Source organism: Mustela lutreola, chromosome 4, assembly GCF_030435805.1.
Source record: "Mustela lutreola isolate mMusLut2 chromosome 4, mMusLut2.pri, whole genome shotgun sequence".
NCBI lineage: Eukaryota > Metazoa > Chordata > Mammalia > Carnivora > Mustelidae > Mustela > Mustela lutreola.
In genome coordinates this window covers 147,960,556-147,983,314 of record NC_081293.1, presented here as the reverse complement: position 1 = coordinate 147,983,314, position 22,759 = coordinate 147,960,556, and the positions used below count along the sequence as shown (strand labels likewise).

The following is a 22,759-nucleotide window of genomic DNA, read 5'->3' as shown; positions in this document are numbered from 1 at the left end:
CACATGTTCTTCCAGTTGAGCCAGCCAGGTGACCCTAGGAAATTTCCTTTACTCTCTTTAACACCCCATTTCACTGCAAAAGGCAAAAATATCTTTTATTCATTTATATAAATAATAGTAAATGAACACAGTCTTCCTCATAGATAGTATCATTACCCATTATTCCAAATATTCCAGTGGGAGGGTCAAGGTTTGATAATTAAAACTTACAGAGCCTATCTTTCTCACCAACTTTAGTATTCTCTCTGAGCATGGGTATTCTATGCTACTGTTTTGTGTATGGAATGCTTATCTAATAATTTAGTTATTTAATATTAGCATGAATACGTGAATCTAGTATGGTCCAAATTAAGACTTAGAAAGTCAAATTTAAATGAAACCAGGCTCTAGCAGGGTAGATTTTCTTTTAAATAGCCGAAAATTTTAAGAGAAGCATTAAGAATTATGCTTCTGTAACTATTGTAGTCTTATTCTCTATGCTATTTACAAGGGTAACAAAGCCAAGTGCAACATTATGGGTAATAGAAGAAAATGAGAGAGCATATTTTCTACAGATATTCTTCTGGGATATTTTGAGAAACTGATAATCTCATAAATTCTGAGTACTACAAATTATTTTTCTCCACAGCTTTCATCACCTTCTAACATACTATATGTTACTTATTTTATTTGTCGATCTCTTGTCATCAAGAGTGTAAACTTGATGAAGGCAGAGGATTTTATGCTTTGCTCATCAATATTCCCCAGGACCCAGAACACTGCCTAGCACACAGTAGGTGTTCAATAAATATTTTCTGAATGAATGGATATACAGGAAAGAAAATGAATTGGCTGAGAAAAGCCAATGTTAAAAATTAAAAACTGATATAGTTGTAAGCCCTCTGTTATAGGTGGTATTTCCTAATTTCATCATGTGATGAAATGATTGCTAGGTGCTACAAATGATTTTGCTAGGTGAACTTACAAAGCCATTGTCAGGATCATATAACCTTTGTAGAAGCTGGACTGTAGTACTCTTCCCACTGCCACTGGGGCCAACCAAGGCCACAGTCTCTCCAGACTTGATTTTGAGATTCAGATCTTTCAGAATCTATTGGAAAGTAGGGAGAAAAATTCTATAAAAGTAGGTATGTGAAAATATGATTCCCATATTTTCAGAGATTTAATGTATAATTATAAACAGAAAATGAATTTTTCTGTGATACTTAAAAACAAATTTAGATCTTGTTTTCTTTCATGTACATGTATAATAAAAATTTACATAACTTTGAAAAATGATAAAAAAAAACTGTTACCATCTCTATATAAAGAGGGGATCTAGATTAAGATTACTCATAGAATATTAACTAGCCACAGCAAACTGTTCATATTTTCAACTACCAAGTTAGTGAAAGCTTTTATCTTCTAATTTGCAATAACTGAATGAAATCTTGCCAGATATTTTCATGAGCTACTTAAGGAAATTATTTCTTAAAAATGTGGGATGCCTGGGTGGCTCAGTGGGTTGAGCCGGTACCTTCGGCTCAGGTCATGATCCTGGGGTCCTGGGATTGAATCCCGCATTGGGCTCCATGTTCTGTGGGGAGCCTGCTTCTCTCTTTGCCTCTGCCTGCCACTCTGCCTGCTTGTGCATGCTCTCTCTCTCTCTCTCTCTCTAATAAATGCATAAGTAAAATACTTTAAAAAAGATATATATATATATATATATATTTAATATTATCACAAAATGTATTGCAAAGTAAAACAACCAGGAAGATTCTCTAGGTGCTCCCATGAATGGGATTCCACCATTAGAAACCCTCCTTCTCTAGCAGATCTCATGGTGTAGCACTTTAAAATTTTTCTTAATCACTGAGAGTTGCTACCAGCTTTTAGTGTCCTACAGACCTTCAATGTGAGAGAAGCCTGACAAATAACTGCCCTATGAAAATGACAACAGCAAGCAAACCCTCACCTATTTTTGCTTGCATTTATATATACTCAGCCAGAAAATATGGGAATCTCTCCTTGGACTCTCTGACTTTGATCTCCCCATTTGTAAAGAAACAGACCCTTTAAATAAGCTAAACATAAAACTTTCAAAGGGCCAAGCAGGGAATAATTGTGTAAAGGAGGTGAGAAACTGGGGACTCCTGGTGGGAGTACCTCCTCTGTACTTCAGTCTGGAGTTGGTTTCTGTTACTTTCCTTGGAAGAATCTGTGTTGTTGCTTTTTAAATATTTATTTATTTATTTATTTGTCAAGGAGACAGAGAGACACACACAAGCAGGAGGAATGACGGGCAGAGGGAGAAGCAGGCTCCCTGCTGAGCCAGAAGCCTGAAGTGGAACTCCATCCCAGAAATCTGGGATCATAACCTGAACCAAAGGGAGCCACTTAACAGACTGAGCAGATCAGGCTTCCCAAGAATCTGTGTTTTGTTTATTTAAAAGTGGTAGACTCTTTCTTTAAAATTATTCATTCTTTAGCTTTAAAAAAGGGCTATATTTCAAAAAATTCACTTAAAAAGTTGTTTAAAACTCAGAGAGCACTTTACTTTGCAATTTAATGGCAAACTGGTACTTAAGTCTTCAACAACCAACCCAAATGTAGTTGCAAATGCTGTGTTTATGTTAAGAAAAATGGTAGAAAACAACACTATTCCAGTAATGGTAATTAAGTAACAAAAATTTAAAAAAATAAAAAGCTTTGAAAAGAGAATTTCAATCAAAGAGAAAAATAAGAAAGTAGGAGTAGACAGATCTTTTCTGGATGCAAATTTTGCAGGGGGTATGAGGGCATTTTAGACAGTATTAAAGGTTGATGGCATTAGTAATTTTTTATCAGTTTTACTTAAAATAGTCTCCTTCTTTTTTTTGAAGGTTTTATTTGTGAAATAATGAGCACAGAGGGAGGAGCAGAGAGGTAGAGGGACAAGGAGACTCCGTGCTGAGCATGGAGCCAACACGGGGGTCAATTTCAGAATCCTGAGATCATGATCTGAGCCAAAACCAAGAGTTGGACACTTAAAGGACTGAGTCACCCAATTGCCCTCGGTCTCCTTTTCCTACAACATAGGTATTTTGTTAGTAATTACTCTTTGCAATTTTTAGCTGTAACTACCTTTTTTGGATAAGTACACAAATAAAATGAAAAGAAAAAGAAAAGACTGATAAATATTTTCACAAGAACTTGTCAAAGTCTAAATGATGGAGGGTGGAAAAACTCTGTGCTGCAAGTGTGACTGCTCATACACGTGAGTGTGTATATGTATCTAAAAGTGAGGAAGAATTGTACCTGAAACACGAATGCTGGTGCAGTAGAGCTCTTAGGAAAGGGAGAAGGGAAAGGCACAACATGGGCATAGTTTCTTCAGGTTAGAGACTAGAAAGTTAATTTGAGTTATCTCTGTTGAATGTGATAATATTCAGAGACCACTGATAGGTGATGCCATCAATCCAAGACATTTTGGTGTGCTCTCAAATGCAGAGTAAAGGAATTTCAGGGAGTTGAAAATGTTTTAGTCAGTTGGATGTAGAAAAGAGGCTGCAAGATATAACTAGCTCTTCAAGAGTTTTTGGACCATTACTGATCTATCTTTCCTCCCCTTCCACTCTCTCCCTCTCCCGGGTTTGGCCTACTCTTTCCCTCCCTCCCTTCCTTTCTCTCTCTTTTTCTTTTTTCTTTATTTCTCTCTTTTTTTCCTGAAGTCTCAAATAAAAGTAAAAATGATCCTAAATAATCTCTTAAGAAGAGATCTTGGCCAGGATAAGATAACATAAGACTGCACAATTCTATAATTAAATTAAGCTACCTTGACAGATGGTCTTGACGGATAACTGAAAGAGACATTGTTAAATTCCACAGTTCCTTCTATGCATTCTGGTTTATATCCTGTTGTTGAGAAGTTATCTATTGCAGGTTTCTTGGAAAAACAAGGAGAATGTTACAAATCTTCAATGGACTAACCTGACACTCTACATCCTAAAAACAGTGTAAAGACCGTTTTCTTTTACAATGTTTTCTTTTCTACTTCAGGAGTATATTGAGTTAGACATGAAGATTTCAATAAAACACAATGTCATTTTAGAAAAGTTAAAACAATCTCTTTCCATAGCCAATTGTCCAACATGGATTTTGCCCATCTTTTAGTGAAATAAGTGTGTCAATTTTTTGGTTTCTTTCTTGTAGTAATGGTAGCTATCTTTCAAAGCAGTTTGAAGTCTTACCTTATCAATAACCTGGAAAATATGAAAGGCAGCTCCTCTGGCTATAGTGAAGGTTTCAAAATTAGGGGCTGCTGTTCCAATGCAGTAACTACTATGGATTACGCTAAAAAAAACCTATAGGAACAAGAAAATAATATTTACCCTCCTCAATTACATAAGAGAGACAACAGAATGAAATGTATATATGGTTGAGATCAAAGAGATATTAGAGAAATAAGGTAGGAAGGAATGGAAGTTGTTGTCTAAATATAAAGGAAAGAATTTAATTCAAGTATGATGGCTTTTTCTTAAAGTGAAACAGCTTTTGATTATCCCATGAGTTTCTTATCACCTGCCAGGAAGTCTGAGTAGGAAAATCTGCTTACTATGGAGTGCTTACTGGTTGAGCGAGATGAGCTGCCTTTCCTCCTTGCTGATTGATCCCTTAAACTTTACAGAGAAGGATGTCACAGATTTCAGTAGCATAGAGGCATTATACTATTTCTGTTGAACTTCTCTGAATTCTTATATTATTGGACATCTTTCATTTTCAGACAGACACATATTTGCAAAACATAAAATAAGGAGAGAACCTAAGTCGGGGTATTTTCCCTATCTTTCAAATGAGGAAGCTAAGGTTTAGCAAGTCATTTGCCCCAAGTCACACACAAATTGAGAAATAAGGATGTGCCCCAAATTCCTCATGCTCAAGTTTCATTTATATACAAGTTTTAATGATTAAAGTCTCAAATCCAAAAGATAACTTTAGTTGACAGAAAAGAAATCTACATAGAATGGGAAGGCCAAATAAGAACTGAAGTATATAGACCATATCAATTCAGTTCAGCAAGATAAATTGTTCTTAATCCTGAACTGAACTGTTTATTGTTGAAATTTGGGAGGATAAGTGAATAAATAAAAATTTAACAACCCCTAAGAGTTAAAAAAAAAAAACAAAAAACAACCCTCTAAATTGTGACATTGGACAGAGCTGCAGAGAGTCTGTCTTTAACATTACCATATGCTGAAGGACAGAGGAAGGGCAGGAGAGTTTAATCTACAAAATTTTTCAGAGGGAAGACATTCAACAAGGTTAATGTAGACTGCCATTTTACCTCAGCAAGTTTGAAAGGTAAAAGTCTCACTAGAGACTGGCCTTTTTAATTGCTGGATTAAGAAAACTCTGTATCCTAATAGGGAATTCATTAAGGATTCTTCTAAAAGCATGGTGCTTTTAAAGATACACTGGATGAATAAATCCTGCCTTTATAACTATAATTTAAAGCTATATACAAGTCTTTTTAAAAATATTTTTAAATTTTAATTTTAATTTATTTAATTTTATTTTTTTATTTTAAGACTTTATTTGTTTATTTAACAGAGAGAGAAATCACAACAGGCAGAGCAGCTGGTGGGGTGGTGGTGGGGACACAGGCTCCTTGCTGAGCAGAGAGCCTGATGTGGGGCTCGATCCCAGGACCCTGAGATCATGACCTGAGCTGGAGGCAGAGGCTAACTCACTGAGCCACCCAGGCGCCCCTATACAAATCATTTGATGGAAACAAGTATTTATAAAAAACATTCATTTTTTGACATTCATTGTCATTCAAAGACAATTTTTACTAAGCTCTAGATAAGAAGACTATATAGGCCAGTTACCTTTGCTGTCAAGACTTACAGCAAGAACAGTTCCGATGGTATAATCAGATTCTCCACTAAGAATCAAAGAGGTTCCATACCAAAAACCAAGTCCATAGGTTCCATTCATAAAAAAGTACACGGCACCAAGAGAGAGTTTTGAAGCTATAGCTTTTCTTATGCCAATATCCTTTGCACATTTTAGATTCTGTGTATACCTTAAAAAGACAAAATGCAATGGAACAGACTTTGGGAAAACTAAAACCAAGCAAATATTGTCATAATTAAAGGAACAGACCTTTCAATTTCTTTTTCCTGGGCCCCAAAGGCTACAACTGTTCGGATTGATGACAAGACTTCTTCTGCCACAGCCCCAGCTTTGGAATAGGCATTTAATTCCTTAGTGGTCAATGAAATGATTATCTGTAATAAACCAGGACCACAGTTAACCAAAAAAATGATCCTGAGGCAGTAACGTACAGAGCATTTAATTCAGATAGAATCTAGAACGCAGACTTTTATTATTGAAAAGGTACTTAAGATCATTTGACCTAACTTCTCAGTTTGCAAATTAGAAAAGCAACTGCCAGAGATATTAATTGACTTTTTAAAGTCTCACTGCAGGGAAAGAGTTTAGTCTGAAGTAATCTTCAATCTAAATTTCTACTCTGCCTTGTATAAACAGAGCTTCACTGTTCTCTCCCTATATTTTTAAAACCTTAGAACCTGGGTACTTACATAAATAAAATTGGGAAAGACTTGATTTGGAGATGGGTATTAGGGACACAGTCCTTTTTGGGTGCACTTTGGAAACTAGTAAGCCTAATTCGACTTCATTTGTTATTACATAAAAAGCAAGTCTTCCGTAGGCTAAAGGTCACAGAGGCAGAAGAGGAAGATGATCCTGCATATGTCTGGATTATGACCCCTGAAGCTATTACTGCATAATGCAGGCTACTAGTAAATCCTATATCTCTAACAGTAAGAGGTGAGATTTAAGAGACAGAGAAGAAGGAGTATATCATGCTTATTGATATTAGGCAGGTTTACCTGATTTTTAAAAATTTTTAAATCAGAATGTGCTTCTTTATTAAACATCTCACTTCCTACTCTTGTAATAGTAAAGGATTTCATTTAGTTTAGAACAACTGTTCAATGAAATGGAATAGAAGGAAAATTGACCTCTGAGCTATAAGTCTTTATTGCCTACTCACATAACAAATTTCATTTTCAAAACACATTCCACATAATTGGAGATGATTTTACATAAGACACACTTGGACAGTTGTTAAAGAAGTAGCATAAACTGAGTAATACTCATTATTTTCTGAATTCACATGTATATCACTGGAAAGGAAGAAACACCTAGCAAAAACCCTGATGTTTAATAAATGAATCAAAGTAAGGTAGAAACCACACATCCTGGCGTCTCTGGTTATTTGGATAACTTTGAGCTTTATTTGCTTCTTTTTTATAACCAGTTAATATAATAGCAGAACTTAGATTACCCACTGTTGTTACCTCTAAACTTCTTATCCACTTTAATTTCCTGGGCAGTTAAGTTTAAGCTCTGAACACATAGTTGGCAATCTTCCTATTGAGAGGTTTCCTCATTTCAAATATGCTGGGGATGAAGATTTTTATAAGGGCTATAAGGTCAAGACTAGAAGTCTCATTAGATAAAGATTTCTTGCCTAAACATTGAAACCTGTTAGGGATTTATTCAGCCATCGAATTTTATTGCTGCAAATTCTTGTTTGGTTGAACTTGAATAGTGTTAGCAAATAAACTCAGTGAATTTTATAGCTTTGATTTCCATAAAGAACAATTAGCTTTGCAAAATAAAAACCTCATCCATCCCTAAGAATGCACTGTGCCTCCAATTGAGATGATGGATATACACATTGGTAGAATTGCCAGACTTGATTTGGAGAGAGATACTGGGATATATTGGTTGTTTTTGTACTTAACAAAGAGCATTGGTTTCTAATCCAGGTTATAAATAGATTAATATTTTGTGATATACTCACAATAGTGCTAGAAATATAATTTAAAATGAAAATACATAATTTGTTTAAAAAATTGAAATAGATTTCTAAAGTACAAGAAGTAGACATTTGAATGTAATTTAAGATTCTTATAAAAAATAAAAACTTGAAATGGCTGATATGAAAAACTGTTTATAATTTTAGGATTTTCTTATTTTGTTCTGATGAAATGAATTGCACACATTTATCTGGAAATTTAGAATGTGTAAGACTCTCTCATAATTCTCTATCTATGCTTTCATTTGAAGTTGCACTAGGCTACTAAATGAAGAGGAATTCTTTTAGTGTTAGTAAGATATTAAAATTAACTTCATTGTGGTCAAATAACTTGAAGGCAAAAAAAGTGATTAACAGTGAACAAAATCAAAAGTATTGGTGATGTTTAATATCCCTTTCCATTTTTAGATATAGGAAATGAATAGAAATGCCTTATTTAACAAATTTAGTAAATAACCTAGTTTATACTCCTGTTTCCAGTCAACACTGCATTTAGCCATCTTGCCTACCCGAGAAAATATGGTTGCTGAAGCAATTATAAGTGGTGATGTGGAGAGAATCACCAGGGTGAGTTTCCAGCCCTTGACCAAACCAACTGCCAGGCCAATTGAAAAAGTAGATATGTTTTGAAACAACAGAGCAATCTTCTCTCCAATACCATCGCTGATTTTGTTGATGTCACTGAAACAAGTAAGTAAATTCAGTTAAGTCACTGATATAGAATATATGAAAACAAAGTCGATATACTACACATCAATCCTCTTACTTAGTCATGCGAGTGTTAAATTCACCAATGTCACAACCATCAAACCATTTGATGTCCTGTGCCAAAACTGAATGGAAAAATTGTTTTCGAATTCTTTTGGTCTGTCGTGCTGCTGTTATAACCCAAAAGGAAATCTGCATGTAGCCAAAAACCAAGGCAGTAACTCCTATTCCAGTATAATACAGAGTCAACCTGAAAAATGATTATTGGAAATATTAGTGAGACTCAAGTGCAGTTTTCCCCTTTGATAAAAAAAAATGAGATGTCATAATATTTGATTGAGAGAACTTGTGCTATAACCTATAAAATAAGTCAAAATAAATCTCCATGAGAAGTAAAGTACATTGAACACAAAATTCTAGGTTTCTCCAGTCTAGAGTGCGTCTCTCTTAATTAGTAGAAACTACTGTTTTATAACACTTGCTACTTATATCTTCTTTCAATAATTTTTAATACTTTCATTAGGAAAGTTACACTGAAGTAATTAAGATAGTTGTACATGGAATAGGTGGATGAAGAAATGATAGTAGTCTAGTACAAAATAGTTTAAAAAATATATATATATATACTATTAAATACAAAATTCAACTTTAGGAATTTGCCCTAAGGAAATATGTAAAAAGATTAATCTAGCTGGATGGTCATGGTAGTTAGCAACAAAAAAGAAGAGCTGAAAACAATCTAACTGGAGACCAGATAAATGGACTCATTTAAAAAATATATACTAGGTACCCCCTATGTGTGGCATTTTAGAGATACAGTCATGAGCAAGATAAGGCCTTCCTTTATTTACATACTGGTGTAAGAATTTATATCCTGGTGGGAGGAGACAGACAATACACATAGAAAAATAATTTTTGGTTGTTCTATGAGGGAAGTAAACAGGGCGATAAGTCACAGAATAACCAGTGAGTAAAAGGTGGGTTGGGAGAGCTAATACAGATAGAATGGTTAAGAAAAACTTTTTTGAGGAAGTAAAAGAGCTGGATTCCAAAAGGTAAAATGGAGCTAGCCATAAAAAGAGCAAGAAAAGCGAGAAAAATAATAGAGAAAAAGGAGAGAAAATAATAAGGTATCTGAGGCAGGAAAAACCTTAGCATATTACAGGAACAAAAGAACTCCAAAATGGTATGAAATGATTAGGTCAGAGAATTTAGCAAATATTGTAAGCAGCCGTGGTACATTGCATGTTTTAATTAATTAATTTATTTATTAAAAAGATTTTATTTATTTGACAGGCAGAGATCACAAGCAGGCAGAGAGAGAGGGAGGAAGCAGGCTCCCTGCTGAGCAGAGAGCCCGATGTTGGGCTCGATCCCAGGATCCTGTGATCATGACCTGAGCTAGAGGCAGAGGCTTTAATCCACTGAGCCACCCAGGTGCCCTGCACAGCTTTTATTTTAAGAAAAAAGGTAGACCATTGGAAAATTTAAGCATGGGATGCCCTTATCAGTTCAACTTTAAAAAAGATCAGTCTGGCTCCTCTATGAAGAATAAATGGAAGTGAAACAAACTGAAGCAGGAGTTTAGTTTGTAAGAGCTATTATGTGTTTTGATTTAGATACATTAGGACCAAGGTGCCTATTAAACATCAAAGTGGGTTTTAAATAAGAAGCTGAAAATGAGAGGGGCGCCTGGGTGGCTCAGTGGGTTAAAGCCTTTGCCTTCGGCTCAGGTCATGATCCCAGAGTCCTGGGATCGAGCCCCACATCGGGCTCTCTGCTCAGCGGGGAGCCTGCTTCCTCCTCTCTCTCTGCCTGCCTCTCTGCCTACTTGTGATCTCTGTCTGTCAAATAAATAAATAAAATCTTAAAAAAAAAAAGCAAGCTGAAAATGAGAGTCTGAAATAGTTGGGCAGGGTCTCGGCTAGAGATGTAAATTTGAAAGTCATCAGCTTGTAGGTGGTAATTAAAACAAAGGGCAGACTGAGACTACCCACAGAGAAAGAAAATTAAGTGTAGATGAAAAAGATAGAGGACCAAGGAATCAGCTCAGGTACATGGTAGAGTTTGGGGTAAAGAGAAAGAATTGCAAAGCAAGCTGGAGAGTGGCCAACATGGTAGGTAGAAAGCCAGGAAAGTAAAGTATCAAGGAAAACACAAAAGAACATACAGTTGCTCCCCATTATTCCCAGTTTATGTGTTGGCAAATCTGCTTGGTCACTAAAGCTTATTTTTAACCCCCAAATAAATACTCAGATGTTTTCATTGTTACTCATGGACATGCATAGAGTATAAAAAATCTGAGCTGCCCAACAAAGATGTTCCCAGCTGAGGTTGAACAAGGCAACACTCTGCCTTCTTGTTTCAGCTTTCACACTGTGAACAAGTGCCATTTTTGTGGTCTATGTAGTGCCACATTTTTCTGATTTTTGTGTTTTTATTTAATTTTTGATGATTCCACTGTTTAAAGTGACTCCTAGGCAGCATGTTTAAGTGCTCTCTAGTATTCCTAAGTGTAAGAAAGCTGTGATGTGTCCTATGGAGAAAATATATGTGTTAGATAGGTGTCATTCTGGCATGAGTTATAGTGCTATTGACTCTGAATTCAATGTTAATGAATCAACAACATATATTAAATAAATTGTCTTTTTAAAAAATTATTTTATTAGCATATAATGTATCATTAGCCCCAGGGGAACAGGTCTATGAATCATCAGGCTTACACATTTCACAGCACTCACCATAGTACATACCTTCTCCAATGTGTATAACCCAACCACCCTATACCTACCCCTCTACCCCCCCAGCCACCCTCTGTTTTGTGAGATTACAAATCTCTTATGGTTTATCTCCCTCCAGATCCTATCTTGTTTCATTTTTTCCTTTCCTACTACCCCAAGCCCCCCACCCTGCCTCTCAAATTCCTCATATCAGAGAGATCATATGATAATTGTTTTTTAAATAGGTTGTCTTTAAATGGAAATACACATAATTTGAGGTTTTGTGTTGAATGATGAAAATGTGACCATAGGGTCACAGGAACCTAACCCTGTATTTACCCTACTAACAATGGTTTAATATTTGCAAATTCAGTATTCATGACAACTTTAATAACTGTTGTAAATAATAAGAGTTGACTGTTTTCTAATGTTTACAATATTTTAAGAGGAAAATGGGTTATAAAAGCAAATCAAAAGAAGAAATGCAGGATCTGAACACTGAACTACAAACACTGTTGATAGAAATTAAAGAAGATATAAATAAATGGAGAGGTAATCCATGTTCATGGATTGGAAGACTCAATGTTGTTAAGATGACAATATCCTCAAATTGATGTACAGATTCAACACAATCCCTATCAAAAGTCCCAGGAGATTTTTTGGCAGAAATTGGCAAGATGATCCCAAAACGTACAGAAATGAAGAGAACTCAGAAGACCCAAGATAATTTTTAAGAACAAAGTTGGAGGACTTACAATTTTTGGTTTTATTTATTTATTTATTTATTTCCTAAAATTGCACTAATCCAGACAGTATGATACTGGCCTAAGAATAGATATAACAATAAATGCAGCAAAATTGAGAGAACAGAAACTAATCCTTATATTTGGACAACTGATTTTTAGCAAAGATGCCAATGAGAATAGGATAAAGGAGAACAGACAATTTTTTCAAAGAATAGTGCCAGGACAAATGGATATAGCCATATTCAAAAAAAGTTAGAATCTTACCTCATAACAGTCACAAAAATAAACTCAAAATGGATCACAGACCTAAGTGTAAGAGCTAAAATATTCAAAGCCCTAATAGAAACTGTAGGAGAAAATCTTCATGATCTTGGTTTAGACATAGAATTCTTAACATCCAAAGGCACAATCCATAAAAGAAAAACTTGATAAATTGTACATCACCATCAAAATTTAAAACTTCTGGGCTTCAAAAGAAACCTTTAATAAAATGAAAAGACTACCTACAGACTAGAAGAAAGTATTTGCCAATCACACATAGGACAAAGAACTTACATCTAGAATTTATAAAATAGAATTCTCATAATTCTGTAATAAGACAAATGATGCAATTAAAAAATAGGCAAAATATTTAAACACATTTAACCAAAGAAAATATATGAATGCTTAAAAAGTAATGAAAATAGTGCTCACTATTAGTCACTGTAGAAATGCAAGTTAAAGCCACAATGTATCACTCCACCTACAACCATGATTATAATAAAAAAGACAGACAAAACCAAATGTTGACAAGGATATGGAGAAATTGGAATGCTTACACATTGTTGGTGAAAAAGCAAAATGGTATAGCCACTTTGGAAAACAGTTTGGTAGTTTCTTAAAAAGACATTCACAACTTAACATATGACCTAGCAATTCCACCTCTAGGTATCTACCCAAGAGAAATAGAAATGTATGCATACACAGAGACTTCTATATTGATGTTCACAGAAGCATTATTTATAAACAGCCCCAAACCAGAAACATTCAAATTTTCCATCAACTAGTGAACAGATAAATACTGCAGGTGTACCCCAGCAATGAATTACTACTAAGCAATTAAAAGGAATAAACTACTGACACATGTTATAAAATGGATGAAACTCAAAAACATTATGCTAATAAAGAAAAGAAGCCAGATACCCTACATTTTATGTGTTTCCACACACATACAAAGTCCAGGTGATGAAAATCTTTAGACAGAAAACAGGTAAATGGTTGCTTGGGGGCTGAGTGTGGGAATGGGGATTGACTACAAAAGAGGGATCTCTGCAGAGTAGTAGAAGTAGGCTAAAAATGGATTGTGGTGATGGTTGCACAACTCTGTCAGTTTACTGAAACTCATTGAATTGTACAGTTAAGACTTTGAGTTTTATGATAAGGAAATTATGCCTCAATAAAGCTATTAAAATCATGCAAACAGTATAATTCTAATTATATTAAAATTATATATGCATACACATACATGTAAAAAAGTTGTAATAATGTAAACTAAAACTAATGCTAATTATATATTAATGGCAGGATTATCAGTGATTTATTTTTCTTTGTGCCTTTTTACATGATTTACAATGAAACTATTAAGCATTTAATCAGAAAAAGTAGTTAAAATAATTTTACAGAAGAACTGATGCACTTTTTAAGAGATTATTTCTTAAAAACAAAGAAAGCAACACATTCAATTTATTTTGAAAGGAAGATACTATACTTACTAACCCTTCATTTATCCAGTAATCAGACATCCAAACTACCTGGGACCCAGGAAAAGAAACCTCAGTAGTCCCAAAAGAACAAACATCAGTAGTCCCAGAGCCCGAGTATTTTATTTTGCATAAGGAAATGAGACTGCCTTCATGGTCTAAGTCTTCTGATTCAAAACTGCTTGCAAATTAAGGCTGATTTGATGGCTTCACTTATTGAACACTTATTTTGTGTTAAATATTATGTCAAGCCCTTGACATCTGAGTTTTACTGAATCTTTAGGAAGTATTAACACCTCATGTCACATACGAAGAAACCAAAGCTTACAGAAGTTACCCAACAGCTTCTGTAGTTAAAAAGTGGCATAGCCCACGATCTGAATCCTGAATCCATGATCTGAATCCTGAATGTAATATCTGAATCACTTTACCAGTATTTCTGAGGAAAAACGTTTCTCAAGTAGATTTGGGAAACCCTGTATACCTAGCATCATTCTTCCTCGGAAACATAATATACAGGAACATAACAAAAAAAAAATTTTTAAATGTAAGGAAATTGTTTAATTTTGTTCTTCAATTCAGTTCAATTGTCTCAGACCAATTAACTATGAACATCTATCTCCTTTTACAATATATCACCTATTAATAGTCCCACTGTACACAATCTGGGAATTATTCTAGGCCACTACTTGGTGCAGCAGAAATTGGTATTGGCTGATATCCGATTTTATCTTCTTCCTAAATAACAGAACTTCCATTTTATTTGAAGTGGCAATATGCCCTGCTAAAACAGATGTGGTGATAGGACCAGTACAAAGACAGAGGGTGCCAAGTCCCTAATGGCTTTTAAGCCGTATTTCATACATAGACTACCTACGTTCAGATATTTTTAGGTGAGAGAAATAACTTCTATCATGGTTATACAACTATTATAATGGATTTTACATGAAATGCAACTGAACTAAATCTAATGCAACCATGGTCATATAGTTTGCCCCTTTAAAGTAGACTATGAAAGATGTATCAGAAGTAGTAGAAGGGAGGGAGCAAGTTGCTTAGAAGTTCATATGGATTTAATTAATTAACTCTTGAGGCAAGAGGAGGCATCATATTTACCAGCAATAATCTTGGTACTATTTAGTCATTATGATTTGGATTCAACAAGAAAATACTCAATTATTTTCAGAATTTTTGGTAAATAAAACAAGGACACAGGTTGAACATTAAAACGTTAAACTTAATGTTCAACCTGTGTCCTTGCTTTATTTACCAAATACTCTGAAAATAGTTAAATATTTTCTTGTTGAATCCAAATCTGGGAGATTCAAAGGGGAGAAGGGTGGGGTGGGAGAGAAACAGGGTGATAGGTATTAGGGCACATGCTGTGATAAACACTGGGTGTTATACTTAACTAATGAATCACTGAACACTATATCAAAAATGAATTATGTTCTATACAGTGGCTAACAGAACATAATAAAAAATAAAATAAAATGTTAAACTTACATAAAGGTATAAGTTACTGTCTTTGGAAAATAAAAGGTGGAATAAAATTCTTTGGTTCCTGATGATTATAGCTGAAAGAGGTATTACCTTTTCCTCATCCAAAAAAAAAAAAAAATAGATATAAAGCAACGATTCCCCAAAATGTTATATCAAAACATTAGTTTCACCAGCTGTTAGCAGGTGTTTGGGGAAAAAAATTGGGTTTTATACTCAAACAGGTTTAATAACTTAGAGTAAATGGAGTTTTACTACACTTATCTATACTGTATGTATCCAAGAGGAGGCTATTATATACAGAATTTTCAAAACCCATTTGACCACGGAAACTTGTTTTCCTCATGTATTCCAAATATTCCAAAACAGAACACCAGTTTGAGAAACAACAGCATAACAGATTTTATAGTATAAATGTTAAGAATTTTTTTGGTAGATTTTGTGACCTTCTAATAATTGTACATAGACATGCCTTTTCATTTTATTCTTTTTTTAATCTGTTTTTTTTTAAATGGATGTTCCTATATTTAAAAGTTCCAAACTTCTTTGTAAGAAACTAAAAATTCATGATTATACATCAGAACCCCAGTTTGACATTGTAGAAACAGAATTCAGTGGAAGGAAATACACTGGATTTTAACCATAAATTTTCAAAAGAGCCAATATAAGGAAATTCTATGTAAAGGTTGCTAAAAACCAGCTGTCTCTCAAAGAAAGCTGAGGCTCCAGCAAAGTACAACTGGAGAGGGCGCCATTTACATTGCATAGAACAGTGCTGTACAATAAATTCTGTGATGAAGAAAATGTTCTGTTATCAGTAATATACAAGATGGCACCAGCCAAATGTGACTACTGAACACTTGAAATGTGACTGGGAATGAGGAACTAAATACTTAGGTTTTATTGTTTTAATTGATTCAAATTTAAGTAACCATATGTAGCTGTGGCTAACATACTAGACAGTGCAGGTCAAGAATTATGGTCCAGAGAGCTTCACTGCAATGTGGTAAGTGTCCCTTGGGTTGTGCAACACGCAGGCTTCACTTTTTGGAGAAAAATGAGGGATCTCTTAGGTTTGTAGCAAAAACTCTCATAATTTTAATGAGATATTACGAAAGTCCAGCAAATACAGTAATGCAGTTAAAGTGTTAATAAACTTAACACATGACAAAGGAAATGATACTGTTGCATACAGAAACTACAAAAACTGAATGTCCTTATAAATTACTTACTTCCGATTTTACAATATTTATTTATTTATTTTACCTTAAAGATTTTATTTCTTTATTTAACAGAGAGAGAGAGAGACAGTGAGAGAGGTACTACAAGCAGGGGGAGAGGGAGAGGGAGAAGCAGGCTCCCCACTGAGCAGGGAGACCGATGCAGGGCTCAACCCCAGGACCCTGGGATCATGACCTGAGCCAAAGGCAGGCACTTAATGACTGAGCCACCAAGGCGCCCCCAGATTTTATCATTTTTAGTATGAATACAACATTACTTTAATAGTCTGAAAATTAGTCTCCAAAATTAGTCAATAAAACTTTCTTGTTTTAATTTTTAAAATTATTTTATTATTTTTAATATTGTTGCTCATGACTCTTTGGTTTTTAAAGTGTATAGAAATAGCATTTTTCTATAAGGTTCATAAGGAAAATAATTTGGAAAAAAAGGAAAAACAAATTCTTTTGCCTAAAAATGCAAATTCCAAAATGAATTTTATTTTCATGAAAATTTTGTCAAATACAACTTAAAGCAAATGAGCCTACATATGAACCTTTCAAATTAAAGAAAAATTTATGTATATTTAATTTTTAAATTTAAAAATAATATATTTAAAGAAAAGGACTCATTTGCTTTAATCACTTACATGTGATATTCATCACCAAACCCCAGTTTCTTCCTTGTAAGTACTGAATAAAGCAGCATGCAACACACATGATATTAACATTTTTTTTGGACTTACTTAATCATATCTTCATTCAGCTTCTCTTGAGACTGAGTACAATTCTGGTAATTTGCTGTAAAACAGTGTTTTAAATTTTGAAAGCAATTAATTCATAATTGACCACACTGTTTCATACATAGCACTCCAAACCAAATATAATACATTCTCAAGAAAATGAACTTATTATCTTAGATTTATAATAATGTTAACTTTCTAATCTTTAAACTAAAATTTGAAATAGTAATCTCTGGTCTCTTTAATAATATGTCATGATATACCAATGATATCAATGTATTTATCTAAACCTTTACCAAACCTCTTTACATGTTCACCACATTTGACAGCCTACATAATGAAATTCAAAAAACCTGTCGAAGCCTTAAGCAAAACCAAAAATTATAATTCAAAGCAATATCAGTTGCTATGTACTGACCATCCTATCTAGAGCTGGTAAGGGAATCTATTATAAAGCAGCTCTAACAAAAGGAATATTCCCAAGCATATTGACTTAGGGTTGCTAAGTTTTTTTTTTCCTCCTCCTTTCACTCATTAATTTGGAGAGAAGGACATGGTTGGCAGTTAAATATTTACTCAGTGAATTGGTGGCTCCATTTGTTTAATAAACAGAATCACATCCTTAATCTTTCTATCATTAAAATACTAAAAATCAATAACTGGAGACAGGAGATCATCACATGAAGGATCCAGAGGTGTAAGTGATGGTTTTATTCTGCTCAAACAAGACTGGGACATTTGAAAGATTAGCCTTCAGGTGGAAAACAAGAGGATATAAATTAGTATTTAAAGTTAAATAGGACACAGAAGGGGGTATAGTATATAAAAGCTAGGCTTATGTCTAAAAAAAAAGAGTACAGGTTTAAAAATTTTTTTTATTAAATTCAATTTAATTAACATATAGTGTATTATTATTTTCAGGAGTAGAATTTAGAGATGCACCAATTGCATATAACACCCAATGCTCATTACATCAAATGCCCTCCTTTAATGTCCATCACCCAGTTACCCCATTCCCCCACCCACCTCCTCTTCAGCAACCCTCAGTTTGTTTCCTATAGTTAAGAGTCTCTATGGGTTGTCTCCTTCTCTGTTTTTGTCTTATTTTTTCCTTCCCTTCCCCTATGTTTGTCTGTTTTTTTTTTTCCTTAAATTCCACATATGAGTGAAATCAGGTGGTATTTGTCTTTCTCTGACTGACTTATTTCACTTGGCATAACACCCTCTAGTTCCATCCATGTCATTGCAAATGGCAAGATTTCATTCTTTTTGATGATATATATATATATATATATCATCTGTTACTAGACATCTGGGCTCTTTCCATAGTTTGGCTATTGTGGACATTACTGATATAAACACTGGGATGCATGTACCCCTTTGAATCAGCACTTTTATATCCTTTGGGTAAATACCTAGTAGTGCAATTGCTGGGCCATAGGGTAGCTTTATTTTTAACTTTTTGAGGAACCTCCATGCTGTTTTCCACAGTGGCTGCACCAGATTGCGTTCCCACCTATAGTGTAAGAGAATTCCAATTTCCTCCCCATTCTTGCCAACATCTGTTATTTCCTGAATTGTTCATTTTAGCCATTCTGACCTGTGTGAGGGGGCATTAATGGTTTTGACTCATATTTCCCTGACTCCAAGTGATGTTGAGCATCTTTTCATGTGTCTGTTGGCCATTTGCATGTTTTCTATGGAGAAATCTCTCTTCATGTCTTCTGTCCCTTTCTTGACTGGGTTTTTTAGTTTTGCGGTGTTGAATTTGATAAGTTCTTTATAGATTTTGGATACCAGCCCTTTATCTGATATGTCACTTTTGAGTATCTTCTCCCATTCAATAGATTGCCTTTTAGTTTTGTTGATTGTTTCCTTTGCTGTGCAAAAGCTTTTTATCCTGATGAAGTCCCAGTGGTTCATTTTTGCTTTTGTTTTCCTTGCTTCTGGAGACAGGTCTAGCAAGAAGTTGCTGCGAGTGAGGTCGAAGAGGCTGCTGCCTGTATCCTCCTCTAGGATTTTGATGGATTCTTGTCTCACATTTAGGTCTTTCATCCATTTTGAGTTTCTTTTTCTGTATGGTGTAAGAAAGTGGTCCAGTTTCATTCTTCTGCTTGTGACTGTCCAATTTTCCCAACACCGTTCGTTGAAGAGACTTTTTTCCATTGGACACTCTTTCCTGCTTTTCTGAAAGATTAGTTGACAATAGAGTTGAGGGTCCATTTCTTGGCTCTCTATTCTTTCCACTGATCTATGCATCTGTTTTTGTGCCAGTGCCCTACTGTCTTGATGGTTACAGCTTCGTAATATAGCTTGATGTCTAGAATTGTGATGCCTCCAGGTTTGGTTCCTATTTATTTATTTATTTATTTATTTTCAGCATACCAGTATCATTATTTTTTCACGACACCCAGTGCTCCATGCAATCCGTGCCCTCTATAATACCCCTCACCTGGTACCCCGACCTCCCACCCCCCCGCCACTTCAAACCCCTCAGATTGTTTTTCAGAGGCCATAGTCTCTCATGATTCACCTCCCCTTCCAATTTACCCCAACCCCCTTCTTTCTAACTCCCCATGTCCTCCATGCTTTTTGTTATGCTCCACAAATAAGTGAAACCATATGATAATTGACTTTCTCTGCTTGACTTATTTCACTCAGCATAATCTCTTCCAGTCCTATCCATGTTGCTACAAAAGTTGGTTCTCCTTTTTTAACATTACTTTAGCTATATGGGGTCTTTTCTGGTTCTACACAAATTTTAGGATTGTTTGTTCTAGGTCTGTGAAAAACAGTGGTAGTATTTTGATAGGGATTATACTGAATATGTAGATTGTTCTAGGAAACAAAGACATTTGAATAATATTTGTTCTTCAAATCCATGAGCATGGAATATTTTTTTATTTCTTTATGTATTCCCCAATTTCTTTCATAAGTGCTCTGTAGCATTTAGAGTACAGATATTTTACCTCCTTGGTTAGGTTTATTCCTAGGTATCTTACGGTTTTTGGTGCAATTGTATACACTGCCAGTGTATAGAAATACAACAGACTTCTGTGCAATGATTTTATATCCTTGACTATGCTGAATTCTTCTATCAGTTCTAGAAATTTTTTGGTGAAGTCTTTCAGGTTTCCTACATGTCATCTGCAAAGAGTGAAAGTCTGACGTCTTCTCTGCTGATTTGGATACTTTTCATTTTTATTTATTTATTTATTTTGTCTGATTGCTGAGACTAGGACTTCCAGTGCTATGTTGAACAACAGTGGTGAGAGTGGACCATCCCAAGACAGTCCAGGTTTTAATGATACATTTACCTCAGTTATAATAAATAGCCACAGGGATGTTTTCTACTGTGTTAATTGTGTTAATTTGGAGGAAAACATATAAAATCAGGGAGTTACTAAAATTTATAATATCCATCAGATAAAAAAAGACTATGGATACTTAGTATGTCAGTGCATAGAACTGCTGGGTTTATATCTAAAGAATGTTACCTTTAAGGACATGATCTTGAAATAGGATACAATGAAGGTAAGATATATGGAGGACGTCTATAATTATGGGAATACAGAACCCCTTTTTCACCCACATCTGATTGCTAGATTTCCCTCCTATCTTTATTCAGGGTTTTTGTCTCCAGTACCATAATTTTCTGCATGTTCAGTTTGGCTTCCTTGCTGCATTATGTTCTACAATGCCATGCATATATACATACTATTAGTGAAACTATTAATGACATACTATTAATGTCATTCTTGGCTGCTCCTTTTTAAAGGGTGAATTATAGATCAGTGCCCTGGAACGACCTGAGCCTTTGGTTAAATCATGTTAAAATCATCACTTCTCATGAAAATTATTTTAATTTCCTAGAGAGAAAAGGTGAGGTATACTCAGTCTCAGATGATTTTTATATACCATGAGCAGTTCACTCCTGGGTCTCCAGCCTGCTGGCCCACCCTACAAATTCTGGACATGCAGCTGCCATAACGGCATGAACCAATTCCTTAAGATAAATTTCTTTTTCTCTGTCTCTATCTCTAGAAATTTACACACACACACACACACACACACTCATATCTTACTGATTCTGTTTCTTTGACAAAGGCTAAAACAAATTTTGACTCTTTTGTCCCTAGTAACATAGAAGAATAAATGACTTATATACATATTATGTAGAAACTGTTTGATAATACAAAAATCTGTATTATGAGCTCTCTGTTTTATTTAAGGCTTTTATTTAAGACCCAGAAATACAGAAAAGTAAATATTGTACTCACTTGTATTGGTTTTGCTTAGACACCCACTAATAAGGTCATCACTCATTTCTCCTAAAATCAGCGACATTAGAGGAAGACAGGCTCCATTCACCAGTGATGCCAGTAATCCCAAGATCATGAGTGTGATGTCCAGTCCATCAGCAAAGCGGAACTGAGGAAAACAAAACATGGTGGCATTATAGCTATGAAAAACAAAACCAAAATGAGCCTATGTTTTTGTCATCGAGTAAATGTTATTTTATAAATTAGGATACTAAATAAATGTATAAAATTGTGGAAAGGTATTTGTAAATAAAGTAAAAAAAAATCCCTGATCTTAAAGATTTACAATGCATTTTGAAGAAGTGTTGAAAAATATAAAGTAGCAAAATCAGTACAAATTATACATCTGTGACATCTCTGACACAGGTCAGATCAGATGTGGGTATGAATCAGAAACATTTGGCTTATTCTGGAAACACTGCACTGACAGTATCTTGGCTTATGGACAGCTGAACTTTAAACTCTCAACTCCTTAGGTGTATCAGCATCACAGCAATGATACAACTATGTGCAGTGAACAGTAACCATGTAGTAAAAATTAGTTCATCAAATGTAATATATCCTATTTTTCATTATTATTTTAAATTCATTGGATTTTTTTCTACCCAGGACAACATCTATTCTTTAAATAAGGGTTTATAACGATTTGCAAAGCTGTTTAGAATAGGAAGGAAATAACTGAAAGCCAAATACTTATTGCTTTATATTCTATTCTGTAGCAGATCCCAACAATTCCAAATGAAAACATGAACAAAATTTGAAAATATGGATTATTATCTTACTGAGAAGTCAAGATAAAACGTATAATGGTACTGAAATAAAATGAGATTTGTATAACAGCAAGACGAACTTAGTACATATTTTATGAGTTGAGACTGAAAAAAATTAATGTTTTTCCATTTATTCATGTGATTGCTAATAAATATTTATAAAGTAACTGCCAAATAGTTACAAAGTAACTATTGTACTTGGTACTACAGAGAAGAGAGTATCTGCTTCTCTACCTTCCTCCAGAATAGTGTGTTATCTCTTTGATAAAGTTTGTCATGTTCTGCTATGTCCCACATTTTTTAGAACTTGATTTCTGAAAAAGCAGGTACTGTTTCATGTAGATTTCTAATGACACTGAGAGCCAGGCTAACACAGAGATTAGAGTAGGGAGAGGAGTTGTTTTGGGAACACATTCCTGAAAAT

At 34.5% G+C, this 22,759-nt stretch overlaps 1 protein-coding gene across 1 annotated transcript in view; it reads right to left on the bottom strand.

Moving 5' to 3' along the window:
* Nucleotides 1-22,759, bottom strand: part of ABCB5 (ATP binding cassette subfamily B member 5) — a 122,732-nt gene that overhangs the window by 95,022 nt on the left and 4,951 nt on the right. Inside the window, exons 4-12 of the mRNA XM_059171324.1 lie at nucleotides 21,524-21,674; nucleotides 17,247-17,301; nucleotides 8,637-8,828; nucleotides 8,380-8,551; nucleotides 6,124-6,248; nucleotides 5,866-6,043; nucleotides 4,209-4,322; nucleotides 3,794-3,904; nucleotides 965-1,090 (exon numbers count right to left, since the gene is read on the bottom strand). Of these exons, the coding sequence (XP_059027307.1) occupies nucleotides 965-1,090; nucleotides 3,794-3,904; nucleotides 4,209-4,322; nucleotides 5,866-6,043; nucleotides 6,124-6,248; nucleotides 8,380-8,551; nucleotides 8,637-8,828; nucleotides 17,247-17,301; nucleotides 21,524-21,674 (1,224 nt within the window). The remainder of the gene's footprint in view (nucleotides 1-964; nucleotides 1,091-3,793; nucleotides 3,905-4,208; nucleotides 4,323-5,865; nucleotides 6,044-6,123; nucleotides 6,249-8,379; nucleotides 8,552-8,636; nucleotides 8,829-17,246; nucleotides 17,302-21,523; nucleotides 21,675-22,759) is intronic.